The 22,794-nt window shown below is 41.6% G+C and overlaps 1 protein-coding gene across 1 annotated transcript in view; it reads left to right on the forward strand.

Annotated features, from left to right (window-relative positions):
• Window positions 1-20,909, forward strand: part of fynb (FYN proto-oncogene, Src family tyrosine kinase b) — a 121,732-nt gene extending 100,823 nt beyond the window's left edge. Inside the window, exons 8-13 of the mRNA XM_074684710.1 lie at window positions 4,239-4,403; window positions 7,763-7,942; window positions 12,574-12,650; window positions 14,621-14,774; window positions 15,458-15,589; window positions 16,971-20,909. Coding sequence (XP_074540811.1) covers window positions 4,239-4,403; window positions 7,763-7,942; window positions 12,574-12,650; window positions 14,621-14,774; window positions 15,458-15,589; window positions 16,971-17,179 — 917 coding nt within the window. The 3' untranslated portion in view covers window positions 17,180-20,909. The remainder of the gene's footprint in view (window positions 1-4,238; window positions 4,404-7,762; window positions 7,943-12,573; window positions 12,651-14,620; window positions 14,775-15,457; window positions 15,590-16,970) is intronic.
• The last annotated feature ends 1,885 nt before the right edge of the window (window positions 20,910-22,794 follow it).

A 22,794-nucleotide genomic window follows, 5' to 3' on the forward strand; every position in this document is an offset into this window, starting at 1 on the left:
TCTTTGGAAAGCAATGATAGTAAAACAGCGTCTTGCAACATTTGTAAAGCGAGTCCTTGAGGAGGTACCAACAGGGCTCACTTAAATACAATAAATATGATTTGTTATTTACAACGGAATCACCCAGCAGAGTACGGGATTTATCAGAGAAAGGTATCGGTATCAGATCGGTATTGGCAAAACATATATCAAAAAATCAGATCAGACCAGAGGTAATAAAAATCTGTATCAGGACATCCCTGGTTGCAGATGTGCTGCTAACCAGTAGATGGCAGTAATGCACGTAAAACTGAATCCAATAAAGGAGAAAGGAATAACAAAATTAGTGCTGTGCATTATGGGAAACATTGAGCCAGGTAGAATCAAGTGGCACTGTAGAAGTGCTAAAATGTGCAGTTCATCGACTGTCCACTTGAGGCTGGCTCCAGAAGTACCAGAAACAACATACACACCAAGCTAAAAAAAGACGTTTTCACAGCAGAAAAAAACATGTTTCCAAGCTGATACAAAAAATGTCTCCCATCTACATGGCTAATTTCTCTAACATCACTCACTGTAAGGAGGCAAAATTTTGTCTAACAAGGCAGTCTAAAAGTTATTATGATTGCGAGTTAGCTCCAGTTCCAATATGATGGTGTGCTGATCTGCTTCAAAACTCTGTTTTAGACACAGATGGGTGACGCCACAGAGATTACGTCAATTTAATATAGAGTCCATGAGTAGACTGGCCTGTTAAATACTGAGATTTATTCCCAAATTAGTAGGACATCCAAAAAAATTCATTTGGAGTTTTGGAAAAGAGCCTCAGTGTTCTTTGGTGACTCATTATTAATCATAGACCTGCTCAGGGTTTTTACTTTCTAACTTTTTGTCACAGTAACTTTGCTTCAATAAGAAAAAAGGATTTCATGGAGAAACCAAAAGTGAATGAATACAAAATCTCTGATCCAATCGCTGAGGTCACATGCAGGGGTGGTTTAGAGTTCATTTTTCTCACACTGGTCCAGCAGTCTGTACACTGTAGTGTTCTTCACCACGTCACAGATTCTGACATGCATCATGAAAGCAAAGCTACAAGCCGGTTCCCCATCCTCAGGGCAATTCACTCCAATCAGCTGATCAATATGACCACCTGTCATTGTGATGCAACAGCTCCACCACAGATCCTGCTGTTGCAAAGCTTCTACATCTGTTGACACGTCAGAAAGGTGACCATACTTAACGTTTATGATCCAGGTCATTATATCTGACTGCAACTTCAGTGTGTGGGAGCATTCAATGGAAACTTTATTGACAAGAGTTAATGCTCTGCCCTGATTTGACATATACAGTGAGAGCAGAGAGCTTTCGTTCTGACAAGAGTCCATCACATAGGACTCATGTGAGTATCAGGGATCAGACTTTTTGTAGCTTATTTACTTGGAGCAGAGATTTGTATCTTCTTCCTGAGATATAAAACTGAGTATTTAGTGGAAATAACAGAGTGACCTCTGATCAAAGCCAAACATCGATCATGTAAAGCTGTCGTGCCTTTCCAGGAAACACGGGAGGCTGTTTTGATGGCTGCTGTGTGGTTACGGTCCACATATCGACAGCTTTTATGACAACCAGCAGAGTGAACATAGAGCTGTATCGACGTGTGAGTGCAGCAGGCGGGCAGGAGGCACAGATGGCCTCTGATGGCCGAGCTGCAGGTTGAACAGTCCCACGGGTCAGACGCAGACCTTTATCTCATCTTTACTGCCCCATGCAAACAACCGGGGCCTTATCACAGGCAGCAGGGAGGGAGGTGGTCACTCTGACTCTGCGTTAGTAGAAAAAGAAGGGGGTCTAACTAGACACTCCAACAGGAACCCAGCTGCAATCCTCTGCTGGGATCGATCACAGACAAACACAAGCACTTCCTCTGAAGTAAAGAGATGTTTGATGACCCAATGTCACCAAGAAATGACAGCCAATAGGACGCCTCTCTACTGCCTCAAAGAGCATGCTCATTAATGCTCCTCATGGAACATAAAGTCCCTAAGCTCCATCTGTATGTTTGACCACAGCAGAGGGAGTCTATTACCCAGCCTGTACGGTTTCACTTTACATAAATGAGCATCATTATCGTAAAGGGAGGCCGGGTCAGGGATACATTCAGCCTAAATGAGCCATGTTCACCTTAAATGTACCTGCACTGAGGTGCTTACAGCAACATGAGAAACTCAGGCATTCAGAGGGATGGAGCGACACAAAAAAATTTTTAATCTTATTCACACATGGACAAAACTCCTGTAAATGTACCAAAACTCTCAAAGTGAGCTGCATATAGATGAATAGACAAATAGTTTCACTTTTATCTGCTCTGTATACCCAAAAGTTTAAATTACTCAATTGGATTAAGGTAAGAAATGTAATGTCTGAGTTTTCAGTGTTGAAACTGATGATTTCTGAATAGATTTAACTTTTGTATGTTTAAGTAAGCACAACTTAAAATCATCAGTTTGTGAGACTGCATTTTGTAACCATGAGTGAGGAGGGGATGCAGTCCATATGATACCCTGCTGTACTTCTAGACGTGCAGCAGTGGCACAGATTGTCTGTGCTCCACAGCATAGACCAGCTGTCTGTGCTCCACAGCATAGACCAGCTGTCTGTGCTCCACAGCATGGACCAATTTTTGTGCTCCTTGTGGCATTGATAAGCTGTCTATGCTCCAAGTGATGAGGACTGTCTGTTTGCGTCAAAAACAAATAAGTTTAATTTTTTTTAATTTTCAAAATTGGCCTAAATAGCCTTATAGTCAAGTGAAAATTTTCGTTTATAAATACATTAACCATTAGGGGCATACTGCAGAACTCAATAGGTACAGGACCCCGTGCCATGGAGAACAGACTGCCAGTCAGTGCCGTGGGGCTCAAACAACCTGTGCCCCCTGAAGAACAATATTTCAATGTACATCAGGGTCTCATATCTACTGCCTTCCTTCCTCACTCACAGTTACTGAAGTTATAAAATTAGAGCTGGTTTTTGTTGTAACAGCGTTTGTAACCATGAGTGAAGAGGGAACGCTGTGGATATGAGACCCAGCTGTTCTTTAAAATGTTATTTAATTTGGTTGTTCAGATCTGCTTCGATTTATTATTATTACATTTACTTAATTCATAAGACAATTTTATTGATGTCACATCTTTCAGTTTTGAGTAAGGTCAACTTATTATGTTTTACAGTTATATGCAACATTTTTTGACATTACTTAATATTTGAATTTGTAACAAATAAGCATCAGGTTTATTTGATAAAAGACATTCAATAGAATAATTTTCCATAATAATCGTAACTACTTAAGATGTTGAGTTAAATTAATTTATTTCATTACTTCATTTTTTTTAGGTAACCAGTTTACAAGCCTTTTTTTAAGTAAACTCAACTTATCCAGGTTTACAGTGTGTTTGCCTTCATACATAAACATAAACATTGGACTGATAGCTGCAGCATTACCTGAACCAGAAACAAGAGACTGCAAAAAAGTGACTTTCAGCCGTCCTGATCCCTCTGCCCTCTCTTGTCTGTCTCCAGATTTTCCTTTTTTTTTATATAGGTTTGTTCATTGGTACAACATTAATTTAACAGATGAATCCACCGTCAATGTAAGCATCCTGTGGCCTGTTTCAGATAAACATGACATTAAAAAAAGAAACAAATATAGATGACAATAATTGTCAGAAAAGTCTTGTCGTACAAATTTGACACAAGAAAAGCAATGATTAACAGAAAAACAAACAAGCAAGCAAGTAAACAAACACAATAATAAAAATAAAAATCACATTATGATAACCCCCTTTTCCCCAGCATGGCTCTCTTTATTTTCCTATTTTATATTTGTGTATATATACATATATATATATGTTCATATTTAGTTTAATCCACGTAATGAATCTCAAGTTGGTCTGTAAAGGGACACACCTCTCTGTCCATCCTACCTACAAAGATGGCAAAATATCAAGGCCCTCATATTGCATAAAATCCAAATTTTAGGGTCTTGCTCTGCATTGTACCATATTGTCTTTGAAGTCAACATTGTGGTTTGTCTCCAAAAGGATTCTAATACAGGACAACTCCAAACCATGTGAAGGAGATCTGTCTCCAGATTTTCTGCTTTCAGGCTTCCCTCTGTCTGCTGGACGCTCTGCTAACTGTCTCCACATCTCTGTCTCTCTTTGCTTTGCCCTGCGCTGCTGTTTGTTCGTCTGCAGACCGAGCCGCCGGGCTCTGCTGTCGCTTGGTGGTTCCCTGCCACAAAGGGATGCCTCGCCTTGCCGACCTGTCCGTCAAAACCAAAGATGTGTGGGAAATCCCGCGGGAGTCTCTGCAGCTCATCAAGCGCCTTGGGAACGGGCAGTTTGGGGAGGTTTGGATGGGTACGGATCCAGAAACCTGCGGTAGAGGAGGTGACGTGGAGGAGGGCCACACTGAGCCAGCAGAGACACCAGACTGAGCCCAGAACACAGGCTGTAATCTGTCCTGGGGGGAGGGGGAGATGAGAAAATAGGGCAGGAATGTTTTAATAATCCCACTTTGGGACTTATTTCTGGTTCCTGACCCCTCCCTCCTGAAACCATGTGTAAAAGCATCCAAAGTGTGTCAGGAGACTCTGCTCTCAGTCTAAAGATGGCCTCCCTCCCTCCGTGTGCCTCGCTGCATGCTCCCCTCCTGTCGTTAACCCTGTGTGCCTTCCCTTCCCTTCCCTTCCCTCCCCCTGTAGAGAGTGCGGATGGTTTGTGCTTTCATTTAACGGGCGTGTGTGTGAACTACATCCCTGACACTGTGGGCTTGAGTCATGATGCCTGGGAGATCAGCAGAGACGCACTTCAGCTGGAATTAAAGCTGGGGACGGGATGTTTTGCTGATGTGTTTTACGGTAAGAGAAACCTCCCAGAAACAAACATTTTCCTGTGACTGGTGCACAAAGTTGGTTTCCTGGAGAAATCACACACTATTATTCCCCCTCACACCCCCAGTTAATGTAAGAGTTTGATATGACACAGAATTCAGCAAATGAGACTAAAAATTGGAGTTTCTATGAATAAAAATATACCTCTACCCATGTTTTATGTAATTAAACTGTGATATAAATCAGCAGAGAACAAACAATCAAATGAGTAAAATGAAGTTGATCAGCCACTGATGTATTAATAAATCCAACAAAAAAATGATTCAGTTTATTTTTTGTTTGTTTTTCACATACATTTACAGATTTTGTCTGAGAAAATCAAAAAGTATAAAGCTGCTGATCGTCTTCATAAACCTCAGCGAAGACCTGCAGATATCAGACTAGCACAGCACATAATAAGGGGTATTTACATCAAAGAGTTAATTAAAAAAATATCAATTTAACAAGAAATAAACAAGATCTTAAAATACCTAATACAGTCATGTAAAAATCAGGAAACCAAAACAAATTAAATTGATAGTTGGGCTGTTTATCTGAATTAACCAAATCTCTATCATAAAGTCCAAACAGCACATCATGTAAGGATGAACACACGTCACAGTTTTTTTATATTTTGCTTTTGGTAAAGATTTTTTTGAGGCTCTAGTTTCTCTGATTAAGAGAATTGGTTTTGCTATTGTTTTGCTGCGTGGATACAAGATGAGGGAACTTAAACTTGAGCTGGCTAGGTGACATGAAGATATTTTCTCTCTTATTAATTCAGAAAAACAGTGGAGATTTTTTTTCCTATGTTTATGCAACACACTCACTACTAATTTTAACATTAATCAATGCAGTGCTTAACAAATGTAACGAGCCACGGGTCTATTATATAACAGAGAAAATCATCCAGGATCATGAAGGGTTTTATTTTGATGATATTCGGTTCTTTAGTCATAAATTTCTCAAGAATCACTCAAAGAGAACTGAGTTAATGTTTTTATTCACAAATTTGAGCTAAAAGACTGTAGTTCTCAGAGAAGTCAAGAGTAAACAACCACTGAGACAGATTTTTCTTTTCAGGGATGACAGTAAATAACTGTGATTTGGAAACCAAAGAATAACAATGTGCTTTATTTTTTCTGCTGTTTTGTAAAACAGTAAACTTGAAAATTCATGGACAACAATAATATTCATATTTTACCACTAAAGATATTATTTTGATTAAAGAGCTTTCACATACTGGTGGATTAAACGTAACAGAAACATAAACATAAACAAAAAAAATAAAAATAATCAGTAATTTACTGTTTCTTTAGGGCAGTGGTGGTGATCATCTCAGACTGGATGGTAGAATAAAGGTGTTTAGCACTGTATATGCATAATTATAAATGAATTAAATCAGTGTTAAAAATTGTGTGATTTTATATTTGAAGTTTGAGAAAACACCTGTACCTGAACCCCTGAGGGATTTCACAGGTTTTTAAAAACACACATCTGATCAACAGGTTGGAGCAGGACTGTCAAAGGAAATCAGCTCAATAACGAACCCATCAGTTCTTTCAAAAAGAGCTTTGAGTTTAATGAAAGATGTCCAGCTGAGGTTGAAATGAATTTTACTTTTTTCTCTCTCAAATAAAAAATGAGAGGTACTATTTTAATTATTTTCCTAATGGCATCACTGCCACCACCTCTGCTTCTGTCCAACATAACCATGGACTCATGTTGTGGACCCGTCTCCTCAGGGGAAAGAGGACTCTGATCTCAGTTTAGAGGACACACAGCTGAATACAGTTTTGGTTCTTAGAAACATAAAAATGTAAAAACTCTTTCAGCTCAAAAACTGTTAAAAGATGAGCCTCAGGTTCTTTTTTCACTCAAAGATGTTATCCAAACTGAACTAAATGCTGCTTTAGGAGGTTAGCTACAACATAAGGAGACCTAAACCTGATCTAAACTTCATCTAAAATTCATCAACATCAGAGCCTATAAAACATTTTCTCTTGATTGATTTTTATTATAATTTTTGCAGACATGACTGTATCATGACCAGGTTTCTACATTTCTCTTGGTTAATCTGGACTCAGACACATGTTCTCGTCAGATGCTGAAGGCAGGGCTTTCCCCAGATAACAGCCTGTCTCTGGGATCCTATTACCTCAGCCTCAGCGGGGGGCGTCATCTGCTCAGCCCTGTCTCCCACAAATATCTGCACAGCTGCATCACGACAGAAGCCTCCTCTGATTTATGAGCTGAGCCCCAAACCCAGCTCACACAGGCAGGCTGAACGTCAGCCGTCTCCCTTTAGGTCCTCACTAATTCTCCTGAACCCATCACTGTCACAGAATGAGATGAATGGAGCGCTCCTTCAGTGGAGTGATTACAGTGATCTGTATCTGGTTATGTCTGCTCTGACGCTGTGTCTGCAGACACCTCACAGTGTGTGGCAGTGAACGGCATGAGAGCTTACATGCTTCTTTTGTTAATCATCCCACAGAGGATTACGTGCTCCTGTGTTTGTGGCTCTCACAGCTCAGTGGGATCCCTCTCCTGCCGTTTAAAAGCCATTACAAATGAAGGTCCACTCTCAATCTGAACCCATTTAATTATCCTCCAGCCGCAGTGATGAGAAATCACCGCTGAGCTTCTTCTCATGGCTCCTGATCTCATTCTGTGCTGCATGTTTACCTCACAGTCACCTAAAGCATGACCACCCCTCCAGTTAGTCTGACCCCACACTCTGCACGGCTCCCGGGTCTGACTCTGAGACGCTGTGAGCTGATTGTGAATCCATACTCTGTACTGACAGTGTGTGTGTGTGTGTGTGTGTGTGTGTGTGTGTGGCAGGCACGTGGAACGGCACCACTAAGGTGGCGGTGAAGACCCTGAAGCCTGGAACCATGTCCCCAGAGTCCTTCCTGGAGGAAGCTCAGATCATGAAGAAACTCCGCCACGACAAGCTGGTACAGCTGTACGCCGTGGTGTCCGAGGAGCCCATTTACATCGTCACAGAGTACATGGGCAAAGGTAGACCAACACACCTGCACATATTTACAACACTCACTCAGAAACACGTCTCATGTATGCTCCAGAGTTTCTTCTTCACACATGCTGGTTTTCTCTTCTTCTCAAAACTGGAAATGCTGAGTTTAGCAAATTTTTCTTCCATTGGCAGATTTTTTTTACTTTTTACAGGCAACTCAGACCTCATTCTTTGTCTTTATATGACTTGAAACAAGACATTTTCTGGACTGATAAGTTGAATGTGGCTTGTATTGAGTATAATAAGATAATTTCTACTTTAAATAAGAGAAAAATACTTGATAAGATTTCAGTCAGACTTTTCAAAGATGTAAATCCCCCTGAGGCTTCATTGGACCTGTGCTGCACAGACATCTCCAACAGGGATGCACTGAAATGAACATTTCGGCTGATACCGATATCCAATGTAAATAATGCTGTTATGGCCAAAAACCTATATTTACCGATATCAATATTGGTAAAAATATAAAAATAAAAACATTTGAGATAATGTGTCGAGGTAGTTCAGGGAGAAAGAGCAGCGTGATTGTGAGAAAAGACGACCATGGAGATCAAAGGATGTAACGCTCGAGATAACAATCAAAAAAAGTATGTTTTGTCTGATTTTTGGATCAAAAACTGGTAGGGAGATATGAAAGAAGAGAATCCACTCTCCTTAGGTAGTTTTGGTGTTTACATAGTCATAGAAAACAATATTATTTAGGTCTCGAAAGATCGTTCAAGATTCTCTGAAAATGGCAGCTAATGAGTAAATATTGGCTCAATTTTACACATCTGCTGATACCGATATTGATACTGATATATCCTGCATCCCTAATCTTCAACATCTCAACCTGGCAGGTACTGACACCCTGAAGCAGAAGCTGGACTGGGCTTAGTTTGTAAATTCAGGACGGAGAGCTGAGGCTGTGTTTTTATCTATGACTCATCAGTTTTGTGTAGTTTATCCAATAAGCATCAGTAAACTCTGTTTGTCAGGGTTTAGAAAAGTTTGATATCCAGCACAAACACGCTGCTCTGTTTCCATAGTTTTCATCTCTGTCTGCAGCAGAGAGTCGCACCTGAGTCACCTTTATGCTCTTTGTCGTCCATTACTGAAGGTCAGGTCGAGGCTAATGCATCACTCAGGCTACAGTCTGTGTTTTTAATATTCACTGTGGGCGTACAGTCTCTGCTCTTAATACACTCATGACAACGACAAAACATCTCTGACTAAATTACATCAGAAAACAGTAAAAATCCTACAGCTGAGCTTCTACATGTAAAGATCCGTCAGTAATATTTAAGATGGGCAGAAGTAAAGCACCAAAAATCTCAGTAAAACTTTTAAGAAAGACAGTTAAAGGCTCGATATGTGTGCCCCAGTCTCTTTGGACCAAGTCGTCACCTCCCTGTGTCAGAATCAGAGTTTTCAGGTTTAAGTTTCCTCATCTGCTTTTTTGATCTTCAGGCAGTTTCATTCAATCAGCTCCACTACCTGCTCCAGATTTTCCCAAAACGAGGCACACACACTCATCTATCTTACAAAAACAAGTGTGCAGAATGAGAATGAGCCTCTAAGAGCAGCAACAAGAAACAAAAATCCATGACTTGAACGTAGTAAGAACCATCTCAAGAGTGCAGTCAGGCTCCAGGCGGCTTAAAAGATTGTCACACCGTCAGATACTGAACCAAGGACCTGACAAACCATCAGAGAACATGCTTCCATCCAGGATTAGCTCAAAATCAATAAAGGAAAATGATTAACGAGTGCATCGTTACCCAGATGGTCCACTCCCTGACAGCTCACCAACACAAATCAGGAGAACTGCTGCAGTGCTCATTGTCGCTGAAAGCAACACAAAAACAACAAAAGGGTTAATAAGGGTGTCCACACACATCAGAACTAAAATCTAATGAGCCTCTGTTTGTCACAAAAAAAAAAGAGAGACAGAGCCAGAAGACGCAGACACTGAACACACAGACACAGACAGAGGTGGGATCTGCACAGGTTTAAAGACCAAAGTGTTGCACCTGAGCTCAAAGATTCTGGATAACGTTTACATCCTCATCACCCGATTCATGTGAGTGAGCACCCAGCCCCCCTCTCCCTCAGCGTGCATCCTATGTGCACAGATGGCCTAGATAATACTCTGTACCTGATATTAACCAGGAGGGAATGAAAGTGGGACACGCATGAAACCTGCTCTGTGAGGAGCAGCTGAGCTGTGGTCACGCACAAAAGAGGAGGGAGAAGAGATGCGTGTACAGAGAGGGTCAGAGTAAGAGGACAGACGAACACTCAGAGCACAGAGTGAGTCATAGAAACGCTCAGGTAGAAACAAATAACAGAGCACAGCGAGGCCTGAGTGTGTTCTGACCACTCACATTTCACAGCAAACCTCTGCAGAGCCAGCTGTTAGATACAGGTTTACGACATAAACCTCTCTGAAATCAGATCTGAAATCAGCAGAGCACATCAACAAATATAGCATTACTAATTGTGATGTTAGACGTAAGAAAAACTAATCTAATGAATTACAGGATTTGTAATTAATTACTTGAATTAATCTCATATCTGCTCAAGGTCCTCATATAAAGAATATGAATTCTTGGAAATTAGAAAATTGTAGTGAATGACGAATCAAATGAATACACGTAAATCCACTTTTTTTCAACTGGCCAATATTAAGATGTCCGTGTTCGCTGCCATTGACGTTGTGCAACTGTTTCTTTCATCTATAGAAGTTATGTTTTCCAGCAGGGGAAGGCAGGGTCTCGCAGAGCTTGTCTATCAAAATCATAGACTGTAAAAAACATGGACGTAGTCTCGCCAACATCACCGTCCGTTTCTGAAACAGAAATTGGCTTGGTAGTGGCAAGGGCTTCGACTACAGCCATAGGGCGCCTGTCAGTCACTTGACCCTCAGCTGTGCCTCTTATTGGGGGAGGTCGAGATCTTAATATCCTCTGAATGGCCAAGTAAGAAACCCCCCCCGTACAGTGGGTGCCGGTAGTAAAATTAGCGACTCAGACAGGAGACGTTTTTTGAACCAGGCTGTAAATAGGTTAATTTCTGCTTTGAAAATGGCTTTTTTTGGTTTGGTGTGTATGTGACTTCTGGTACTTCCGGAGCCAGCCTCAAGTGGACACTCGAGAAACAGCAGATTTTAGCACTTCAGCATTGTCTCATATTCCCAGACCGGAGGTTGCTGCTTTATCAAAATCATGCTCATAAACTACTGTGGGTGAGAGCGGTGCGCTCTTTGGATGAAAGCTCAGCATGGATATGAGGAGAAGATGAGAGATGACAGAGGCATAGCAAGAAGCTGCAAGTCAGAAAAGTTCAGGCAGCTCATACTCGATCTGAGGATGTGTCACAGTAGTAGTAGTAGTAGTAGTAAAGAGCAGCGTGACTGTGAGTAAAGACGATGGAGCTCATGGAGAGGATCAAAGGATGGAGCGCTCGAGGTGAACGGGATCAAAAAAAAAGTTTGTTTTTTCTGCTTTTTGGATCAAAAACAGGAAGAGAGACATAAAAGAGGAGAGTCCACTCTTCTAAAGAATTTTTGGTGTTTGCATGGTCAGAGAAAACAATTTTATTTGGGTCTTGAAAGATTGTCAAGATGCGCTAAAAATGGCTGGCAGCATTTTTTTAAAGCATAAATTTTTGGTTTGATTTATTAGTTAATCCAGTTAACATGTTAAAAAGACACCTCAATTACATAAACACTGTTTTCGACTCCAGCTTGGACAGGGGTGAGTTGTTGTAAAGCAAATTGTAGAGTTAGCATAACAAAAAACATGTGCAGCTATCCCTTCAATTTATTCACTGTATTCCTCATAGATATGAGTAATTTTTTTTTTTTCAATCTTAACTTTTTTTAAAATTTGGAAGTAACCACACTGGTTGCAAAAAAAGTATGTGACTTTCCAGGGATATCTGCTTTACTTTGTTGTTATCTTAGCAAAGCAAAGCTAATACACAGAGTGCATCAGTGGCTCCCTCAGGGTCAAAGGTCACCTTATCCCTCATGGTGTCAGCTCCAGCCTCTGCATGTACCGTGCGGTGACTGTTTGGAGGCTGTTGCATGTTTGAGACTCTTCATGTCCTGTTGTGTGTTTCAGCACTCTGCACAAGCATACATGTAGGAGGCTTTGTTTAGTGTTTGAATCAAAGCAAAGTGTTTTCGTTCCAGTCCAGTCACAGTAATAAAACCATTGTGATGTTGTAGTGTGGTAAACCCTTCATTTCAAAGAGACTGAAGATGTTTCAAACCTCAAACAATCCCTTTATAGTGTGGGATCCACAAACCCAGCAGAACGAGCTGTGAATGCACATTAAACAGCAAAAAAAACACAAGAACGGGGCTTTGATGTGCAGCTCTGTGTCTGCGAGCGGAGGCTGTCTCATCAGGGTCGGCCCACTGTGTCAGAGAGAGGGATGTGTTTTTAAAGAGGAGAGCTTCTGTGTGAAGTCCTACAGTCCTCTACTTCTCCTCATTGTTGTGAATAATATGAAGCAGAGTTGGACGGGGACGTAAACCAAAACATTTGTTTTTGTTTATTACTGTGTTATAAATCTCTGAGTCGTTGTCTGTTGTCTGATGTCAGACCTGTGTTTGTGTCTGCTGCAGGGAGCCTGCTGGACTTCTTGAAGGACGGAGAAGGACGAGGGTTGAAGCTGCCCAACCTGGTGGACATGGCAGCTCAGGTAAACATTCATCAGGAAACATGACGTGTATCTGAAACTTCAAACTACAGCTGCAGACATAAACAAGCCTTTATTTGAGGGTGGACTATCTTTACTTTGTTCATATCACTACATTTTGCCGTGACAGTCCACAAACTCCTGGGCTCTGGGGTGTACTGTTTTTGGTTAAATGTTTTCAATTTTTATGTTACAGCCACATTTTTCACACAACACACCACAATGACAACCTGAAAAGAGTCCTCTGAAAATTTTTGCAAAGTAATTGAAAATTAAAAAAAACTTAGACATCACATGTATAGTAACTGAGTATTCACAGCCTCCACTAATTACTTTGTGGATGCACCTTTGGCAGCAGTTACACCCTCAAGTCTTTTTGAATATGATGCTATGAGCTTGGCACACCTATCTCTGGGCAGTTTGGCCCATTCCTCTTTGCAGCACCTCTCAAGCTCCATCAGTTTGTATGAGAAGCGTTAGTACACAGACATTTTCACATCTCTCCAGAGATGTTTGGTCAGTTTCAAGTCTGGGCTCTGGCTAGGCCAATGAAGGACATTCACAGAGTTGTCCTAAAGCAACTCTTTTGATATCTAGGGTCATTGTCCTGCTGAAAGACGAACTGCTGCCTCAGTCTGGGAGCAGGATTTCATCCAGGATGTCTCTTTTTCATTGCTGCTTTCATCTTTCCTGGTCTCCCAGTTCCTGCTGCTGAAAAACATCCCCACAGCATGATGCTGCCACCACCATGCTTCACTGTAAGGATGGTGTTGTCCAGGTGATGAGCAGTGCCTGGTTTACTCCAAACAAGTCACCCAGTATTCACGCTCAAGAGTTCAGTCTTTGTCTCATCAGACCAGAGAATTTTCTTTCTCATGGTCTGAGAGTCCTTCAGGAGCCTTTTGGCAAACGGCAGGCTGCCTACAGTTCTACAGTTCTACAGCTTCATGTAGCAGATGCTTTTGTCTAAAGCGACCTCCACCACACGCAAGAATTTAGACAGAAGGAACACCTAGTTAGCGTGACAACAGTGCTACAATTTATTCGGCTGCAGGTGCTACCATTAAGTGCAGCATTTTTATTTTATTTAATTTTTTGCCATGTGCCTTTTACTAAGGAGTGGATTCTGTCTGACAGGCCTGATTGGTGGATTGCTGTAGAGATGGTTGTCTTTCCAGAAGGTTCTCTTTTCTCCATAGAGGTCTACTGGAGCTCTGACAGAGTGTGCATCAGGTCCTTGGTCACCTCCCTGACTAAGGCCTCGTCCCCCCAATCGCTCAGTTTAGACCAATGTCCATTGAAACCAGCTCAAGGAAAAGTCCTAGTGGTTCTGGACTACCTCGAGACAATGCCTTAAGACAATCCTGTCTCGGAGGACTACGGACAATTCCTTTGACTTCATGCTTGGTTTGAGTTCTGACACTGTCACCTGTGGGACCTTATATAGACAGGTGTGTGTGTCTTTCCAAATCATGTCCAGTAGATTGAATTTACCACAGGTGAACTCACGTTAAGCTGTAGGAACATCTCAAGGATGATCAGTTGAAACAGGATGAACCTGAGCTCAGTTTTGAGCTTCGTGACAAAGGCTCCAAAAACAAATTAAAAAAATTGTTCAGGTTGTTATTATGGGGTGCTGTGTGTAGAATTTTGAGTAAGAAATGAATTCACTTCATCTTGGAGTAAAGCCGAGTCGTAAATTGTGGAAATAGCGAAGCACTGTGAATACTTTCTAGATGCACTTTATGCTGCACAGCAAGGAAGGATCTTTTCAGTCTGAATAAATTAGAAATAACACCCTCAGCCTGTCAAAAGAAATATGAATTGACTGAGAGGATGTTTTTGTATCCTACATAATAGTTGGTAAAGAGAGAGGGTTTTTGATATAAATGATTGAGTAGGAAAACCTCTGTGTGAATCTCTCTGTCTGTATTTGATGCTGATGCGGCTGTGCCCTCCGCTCTGCTCTGCAGGTGGCAGCAGGTATGGCTTATATCGAGAGGATGAACTACATCCACAGAGACCTGCGCTCTGCCAACATCCTGGTTGGAGACAACCTGGTGTGCAAGATCGCTGACTTCGGCCTGGCCAGGCTGATCGAAGACAACGAGTACACCGCTCGGCAAGGTGGGGCTTCACACTCCTCTTCCCCTCTTCCTCTCTCACACACAGACACACTCACACATGATGTTATATGCACACATGCTCACACCCACACAGGTCACGTTCTGCATATCTGCATTAGGTCACAGAGAAATTCTCTCAGGGGGCTGAAAAAATATGCAAGCACGCCCACATCCAGATGAAGAGCGTATAGTTAGCTTTGAAGATCCAGATATTCACTTTGTGACCACAGAGCTGACCCTCCCTGCTGCTCACACACACTCACACACAGATTCCATGAGACATTTTTAACGCTAATTATTGTGGGAAATGAAGTGTTTCTGGTGCAGCCTGAGCAGGATGTTTCAGTGATGTGTCCAACCTCTCAGCTAATATCCGTCCAAACAGATGCTGTGGGGGCTCTTTGAGAAAATGCACAGAGTTTAAGATGATTTCTTCTCCAGGAGGATTATGGCTGCATGTGCAAAATTTCAAAAGTTCAATGCTTGAATTTTCAGGCTTAAAACTCCAAATTTAAGAATGTTGCAAGGCTGTTCATGTTTACTTTCTTTACATTTTTGACACTGTTTTTGTTTGGTTTTTTTGGTTACCACTAGAGACTAGCTTTTGTGCAGGTTTATTGAAATAAGTGATGAGATGAAGGGTTCACCTGCTCATTTCTGTTCATGTCACCTCTCCCCCTAAAGGTGCAAAGTTCCCCATCAAGTGGACGGCTCCAGAGGCTGCGCTGTACGGGAAATTTACCATCAAGTCAGACGTGTGGTCGTTCGGCATCTTGCTGACAGAGCTGGTCACCAAGGGTCGGGTGCCTTACCCAGGTGAGAGGAGTGGGTGTGGGAGGGGTTGAGGTGACAGCAGAGGTACCTTTGGCTCTGATAAAGAGGATAAAGAGCTCTGATAAGAGGAAAGCTCTCCTGTTTGTTTCCAAAGCACACTGGGCTCTCTCTATGACAACAGGCGGCCCCTCCTGCCGTCTGAGGGACTAAAAGGTTCTGTAATGCTTGAGTAACCTTCTCTCACTGCCAGAGTGTGAGATAACCCTTCATTAGCAGCGCTGGCCTGTGGGACAGCTTGAGTTTCAGACAGAAACTAGAGGAGAAAGCGTGAGGGGGGCACAGAGTGCACTCAGAGTGCAGCTCCTCGCAGCGAGGGAAACACATGTTTGTCCAGATGGGAGCGGTGGGCTGGCCGTGCTCCAGGGAGGAGGTGAAGGAGGTTAGCACACAGGGGCCAGCACTATGCTAACAGATGTGTTAGCTTCTCTCTGAGGGTCCTTTAAAGGGTCACGAGGCGCTAAATATGTAGGATCCAATTAAACCATTGTTACACAGCTAAAATAAAGTAAAGCAAAGTTTATTATAACAGCCGCTAAAGAGTCTTTATTAACATGAAGAGGAAAAGCTGTCTGGTTCTGCTTCTAAATGTGGATTTGATGGATGGAGAAGGATGAAGTGAATAAAAACATAGGTTTGCAGGTATTTGTGTTGTGCTCTACCTTACTCCATTAACTGTAATATAATTTTTTGAGTGTTTTTTCAGTTGGGGCTTTTCTATTAGACCTTAGATGATCACATCAGCCTATTTCACAGGTTAAATACAGGTACAGACTGTCCATATGAAGACATGCACCGATCGGTCAGCTGATCGATCAGTGCCGATTTCCTTAATATGATCGGCCCATCTTTACATATGAAACTGATCTTATACACCTCCAAGAAGGTCTGACAGCCAGCTATTGTTGCTTTTTGCTCTGAGACCTAAAACTCAGGACACTTTATTGGTTGTTTAAGTTGAAACATAAAGGTTTTATTGTTTCACAGGTATAGTTCAATGATTTTCAATAAAAAAAAGATTGGAACATTGAAGGTATATGCTGTCAGTTATAAAAAAAATAAAAAATTGAAAAATCAGTATTGGCCCAAATCGGTATTGGCAGGTCAGGCTTTTTAAAGATCTGTGATCAGTGATTGGCCAGAAAATTGGGATCGGTGCACCCCTACTGGAAAGATGTTAAATTAAAGAAATGTTAAAAAGTTTGGCAAAGAAAGTGAGAGGAAAGTCCAAAGTGTTTTTTTTTTTTTAAGATTCAAGGTGTTGGAAAAGGTCACCAGGGTTGAATCTCTGCAGTTGGTCTCCACAGAGCTGTCAGAGTGATCTGTTTTACATGAACTTATTCACCCTGTGTGTGTGTGTTTGTAGGGATGAATAACCGCGAGGTGCTGGAGCAGGTGGAGCGGGGCTACAGGATGCCGTGCCCTCAGGACTGCCCCATCTCTCTGCACGAGCTCATGCTGCAGTGCTGGAAGAAGGACGCAGAGGAGCGGCCCACCTTCGAGTACCTGCAGGCTTTCTTGGAGGACTACTTCACAGCCACCGAGCCTCAGTACCAGCCTGGGGACAACCTCTAAATCCCCCCCAAACCCCAACCCCACCCTGCTCCGTGTAGGCCTGCAGGCTGGGGCCGGACTGGCTCAGTCTGAGCTGTCACACAAACTCTGGAGCCTTCCCAGCCTGGACTGTATTTTAAGGATCTGTACAGCTTCCTCAGCTCCACCACCACCAACCCCTCGAAACACAACCCTCAGCCTCCGACACGCCCCCTAGTGTCTGAACTCTGCAAATGCAATGATGAAGGGAGTGGAGGAGGAGGAGGATGGAGTGGTGTTGTGGTAATGAAATGAAATTCCTGTATTCAGTGTAAATAAGAAAGGCTTGTTTTAGTTTATTTGATGTCTCTGTTTCAGATTTTATTTTCTCCAGCACAGAATGATGATGATGATGATGATGATGATGATGATGATGATGATGATGATGATGATGATGATGATGATGAATGAAGGAGGCAGAGGAGGAGAACCATCAGGCACAGTCAGTCTGTATGATACTGTAGCTCCTGTTTTCCTCCACACAGACTCATTTTTAAGTTTCAACTTTTTTTCTTGTTTCTCATAATTTGGAGAAAAAAAAAACTTCCTTCACACATTTTTGTTTCTTCTTAACATCCCAGCCCGAGACTCACACAGCGGCCTTTTTCCTCTGACCCACTGCTCAGGACAGGAACTTGATTGTTGTTTTGGAGTCAATCTGTTCCAGGTTAAGTTATAAGTTCTTTGCTTTCCGACTGATCATTGACTGAGAAGATAACTGATTAAAAAAGCGTAAATGCTACAAGATTAAGAATGCTTTTATAGATTAAAATGCAGCAGTTTGACAGTAAAGATAGTTGGTTTGTGAATGGTTCAGTAATGGAGTTAGCTGTAATCCAAACAGCAAATTGGATTTTCACACATTGAGGTCCCCAGAGTTTAGGTCACGCATCCCGTGTCTGGAGGCTTAAGTCCTCAGCTGGAACACCTGGGTTCATTTCCAACCTGCAGACTCTAAGCTGCCTTCTCAGTCCCTCCTCTTTCTTTCCTTCCTGGTTTCCTGCTCTATCTACTGCTCTGTCCTCTCTGAATACAGGCATGAAAAGACTGTAAATAGAGCTTTAATTCATATGAAGTCAACTCCAAGACATGAATTAGTCTTGTGTGTTGCAATTTATACAGTTTTGAGAGTCAGAATCCCGCAGGATAAGAGCCACGTGAAGGATAAAAATGCTGAGAGTAAAGTCATATTATTATTGAGGATAAAGTTGTAACGGTACGAGAGAGAGAGGCTATAATTCTCATCGGTGGTTCCTCATGGATGGAGGATGTCAGAAATCACCACAGACTGAATAATACACTGCCTGGACACAAAGAAGTCACTAATATTTTGTTGGACCCCCTTTAGCTTTGATTACTGAACAAAGTCACTGTGGCATTGTTTTGATAAGTTTCTGCAATGTCACTAGATTCATTTCCATCCAGTGTTGCATTCATTTTTCACCGAGATCTTCGTTGCTGATGGTAGAGTCTGACCGCTGAGCAAAGCCTTCTCCAGCACATCCCAAAGATTCTCAATGGGGTTAAGGTCTGGACTCTGTGGGGACCAATCCATGTGTGAAAATGATGTCTCATGCTCCCTGAACCACTCTCCTGGCATTGTCATCTTGTAATATGGCCATGCCATCAGGGAAAAGAAACTCCATTGATATAATATCCTGGTCATTCAGTATCATCAGGTAGTCAGCTGATCTCATTCTTTGAGCACAGACTGTTGCTGAACCTAGACCTGACCAACTGCAGCAACCCCAGATCATAGCACTTCCCCCACAGGCTTGGACAGTAGGCACTAGGCATGATGGGTGATCACTTCATCTGCCTCTCTTCTTACCCTGATGGCCCATCACTCTGGAACAGGGTCAATCTGGACTCATCAGACCACATGACCTTCTCCCATTACTCCAGAGTCCAATCTTCATGCCCCCTGGCAAATTAAAGCCTTTTTTTTTTCAGTTAGCCTCACTGATTGCTGACTGACGGTGGTCAGACTCTACCATAAACAATGCGAGATCTTGGAGAAAAATTAATGCAACACTGGATGGAAATAAATCTTCTGACATTGCAGAAGCTTATTGATACAATACCACAGCGGATGTGTGCAGTAATCAAAGCTAAAGGCAGTCCAATAAAATATTTGGGACCTTTTTTTTGGTGGCGACTTTCTTTTAACCAGGCAGTGTATATGTACTCAGTCTTCATGAAGTCACTCATTTGTTCCTTAAGAAGAGTTGTGAAGGGGACCATACTCGAAACGCTGAATCAACCTAGCTTCACACAAGTTTGGACCCTTTAAACGGAAAAACTTGTACATTTTATAACTTCAAAAATAACAGTTTGTTAAGAAATACACCCCCCTTCAGTGTGCGCTGATAGAGAGAAGAGTGATTTATACTAAATCCATTTCATGAACCATGCTGTAAACATGTTTATCTCTCCTGTAGAGATTGGCTTTTTTAAATGAGTGTGCGGTTTCTGTCCAGCTTGAAGGGGACACTCCAGAAACTGCATCAGCATCATATTTTCTGACAAGGTTATAGCTATTCTTTTGAATTTACAACTTCAATCTAAAAATCTTGGTTTTCTCCTTCTATGATATGCTCCTAACACTCAGTGGTAGATTTGTCAGAACTTTGTTAAAAAAAGAAACCAGCATTATAGAAGGACGTGGCGTTTATAAGTGATACTACAGGCAGTCAGCAGGGGGAACTTAAATGTTTTTGTCTTCACTTCTGTTGATGGCTAATGCTTTGCATTGACTTCCCCTGGTGATAAAACAAACGTCTGAAAGCACTGAAATGTGAACAACCTGGCAGGTGATTTTATTTCGTACCGTTAAGGAAAATAGGCTCCTGTCCTGTAGATTAAAGCATTTAAACATGAATGATTCCAAAGGAAAATGGCCGCTGTGTGAATTCTGTAACCTGGTGAACTCCAGGTCTTCACCCTTTATCTTTTTTCTTAACTATCTTTGTCCCTGAAGCTTCCTCAGAGTACTGTTCATTCACTGCTGTGAGGAAGGAGCTCCTTTGACAAACGTCACAGTTTTGTAAATTAAAGCCGAGCGTGTACGGATTTTAACATATCCCTCTCTGCTTTTAATTTAGAGAAAATCTATGTGAACATGTTCCAGTCTCTCTGCCCTGACTGTTGTTCCTGTTAGCTGGAAGTTAAAACTATTGGCTTAATTTAAAAAGAGAGTATGTGTGTTGTATCTGAGCTGTCTTTTTGGACGGCGTCTTCCTCGTCTCCTGCACGTCCTCTATGTGAGCCTGCAGAGCGCCAAGCTGCAGCTGAGCCTGGACCACGTCACCTCCTCAGTTCTTCCTGTTTTATGTTCTGCTGACCAGCTTTACTCCCTCGGTATTTGCTTTTTACAGAGTATGTTTAATTTAACCTTTTAAGTGATCTTTTGTACTGTATGTTCAGAGGAGGTTCAGAGTGTAGCCCAGAAACAGAAGATTTTAACGTTTGGAAACACAAAGACAGAGAACAATAAACCCACTGGATCAAACCCAGGATCAGATCAGAGAGCAGAAGGTTTCACAGCCAACAAAATCTCCTTGTTTTCAGTTGTACAGCTAAAAGGTTTTAAGTGTTGCTAACTTTCCTCCTTTATATCTTTTCATTTCCATTTTTTAACATTACTTGTTTTGTTATTTCTGTGATTTGGCGTTTGAGATTCAGAAAAGAACAATAAAAACATTTTACACTCTTTGTGGTACCTTTTTTTTTTTTTTATAATGGCAGCTGTTTTTGTGTTGTTTGGGCATGTGATCCGTACTAGAGAATTTTTCTCCCAATTTAAAAGTGAGGTAGGAATTCTGAATGGTTTTATTATTTAAAATGTTTTTTGTTTGTTTGTTTGTTTGTTTGTTTGTTTTGTTTGTTTTATATCCCAGGAATGATTTAGAGCAGGGGTTCCCAAACTTTCCTATGCCAAGGCCCCCCAACAGTATTTGCTTCTGGCTGGGGAACCCCTCTGGAAACCAGACTATGCTTGAAAATATGTGAAGAAATGTCAAGTTTAAGAAAGGTTTTTCTAACTTTTATTAACTTTATAATGATTATTACATTTGTATAGTAAGGGAAGTTATTAACAAACAAAAGCCAGACTCACAAGCCATGCCATACCATACCCATTTTATTTATAAAGCACTTTTAAAACCAACCACAGCTGTAAACAAAGTTCTGTACAGGTAGATTAAATTAAAAAGATAAAAACAGATAAGGAAAAACAGACACTTAAAAGAAAATATAGTAAGAACAACTAAAAGCAAATACAACAGATAAAAGAGAATGAAAAAAAAATAAAAGGGAATAAGACCGGGAAAAGAAACTAAGTCTCGCAGAGGTTAAAAGCCAGAGAATAAAAATGGATTTTAAGATGATTTTTTAAAGTGGACAAAGGTAGATTGTTTCAAAGGGGAGAATGTGTTTACAGGGCTCTGTAAGCAAGGAGGGGGTATTCCTTTCTTACATGTAGCCAGAAGACAGGGGCAAAAGCCTCAAAGTGAGTTCAGATTTTTAGATAGCTTATTAACAGGCTCAAACCACCAGGTAACTGGACAGTAACTAAACAAGGTTTTTAGCTAGGATTTGTGTTTTTGCTGCTCAGATTCTTCTTTCAATTGCAGTATAAGCAAAATTTTTCAAGAACATCCACTGATAGTCTCTGCAGCTCAAATCTCAGTTTGAGTTCTCAGAAGAGTGCAGGTGTTTCTGATCACATCTTTGTTCTTCGGATGATGACCAGGACACCGTGACAGCACGCACTGAAAGTGAAGCAGGTCCTTGAAATTCAGCTGATGTTTCTGTCAGGGATCACACCTCTGTGCCAACAACCTGGGCTGGTTGGCAGTGTGGTTGCATACAGGTGTGAAGTGCTTGCTGCAGGTGAAGGGAAGCCCCTGCAGTGGACAGACCAGGTGTGAAATGGAAACTGTGCTGAGGACCACAGTACAGATTAACACTGGAGGAGGAAAAAGGCAGAAGCAGGACTCTCTTTTTCTTTGAATGAGATGAGTTTTATACACATCTTAGTGTATTGTAGCTCTTTGTTTAACATTAAAGTAAGCTTTGGGTTGTGGAAACTTTGTTATTAACAACAAGCTAACACAGCAACCTAAAACGTCTCTGTCCTCACTTGGCTGATTTGTCACAGTCACTGTCAACAAATCAACAAGTAATGTCATCTTTGCACAGTTAACAGTCAAATCAGAGCGTCATGTTTAACATGTAACTGCAGGAAGTTAAAACTGTCCTCAACAAACGAAACCACATCATCTACAAGTGTTTGTATGAAACGTCCAAGCCAGTAACTTTCCAGACGCCATCCATCCTCTTTGTGTTCTCTGCTGTTTGATTTCAGGATCAATACCGGAGGGGTGTGTTAAGTGTGTGTTAATAACCCTCTAAACACGCTTCAGGTCAAAGCTTCCCCTGCACCTCTGAGGCAAAACAAACACTCCCTGTTTTTTGTTATAATCTGAAGAGTCACCATGCTAACTCCCTGTGGTAAATCACATCCTACCTCCACCGTCCTCTGTGGAGCGTGATGTTTCAGTCCTCAATTTGTTTCATCTTCACAACCAACTTTG

This window comes from Halichoeres trimaculatus, unplaced genomic scaffold, assembly GCF_033239565.1.
Source record: "Halichoeres trimaculatus isolate MK-OKI-2021-1 unplaced genomic scaffold, fHalTri1.1 fHalTri1_scaffold_13, whole genome shotgun sequence".
Taxonomy (NCBI): Eukaryota; Metazoa; Chordata; class Actinopteri; order Labriformes; family Labridae; genus Halichoeres; species Halichoeres trimaculatus.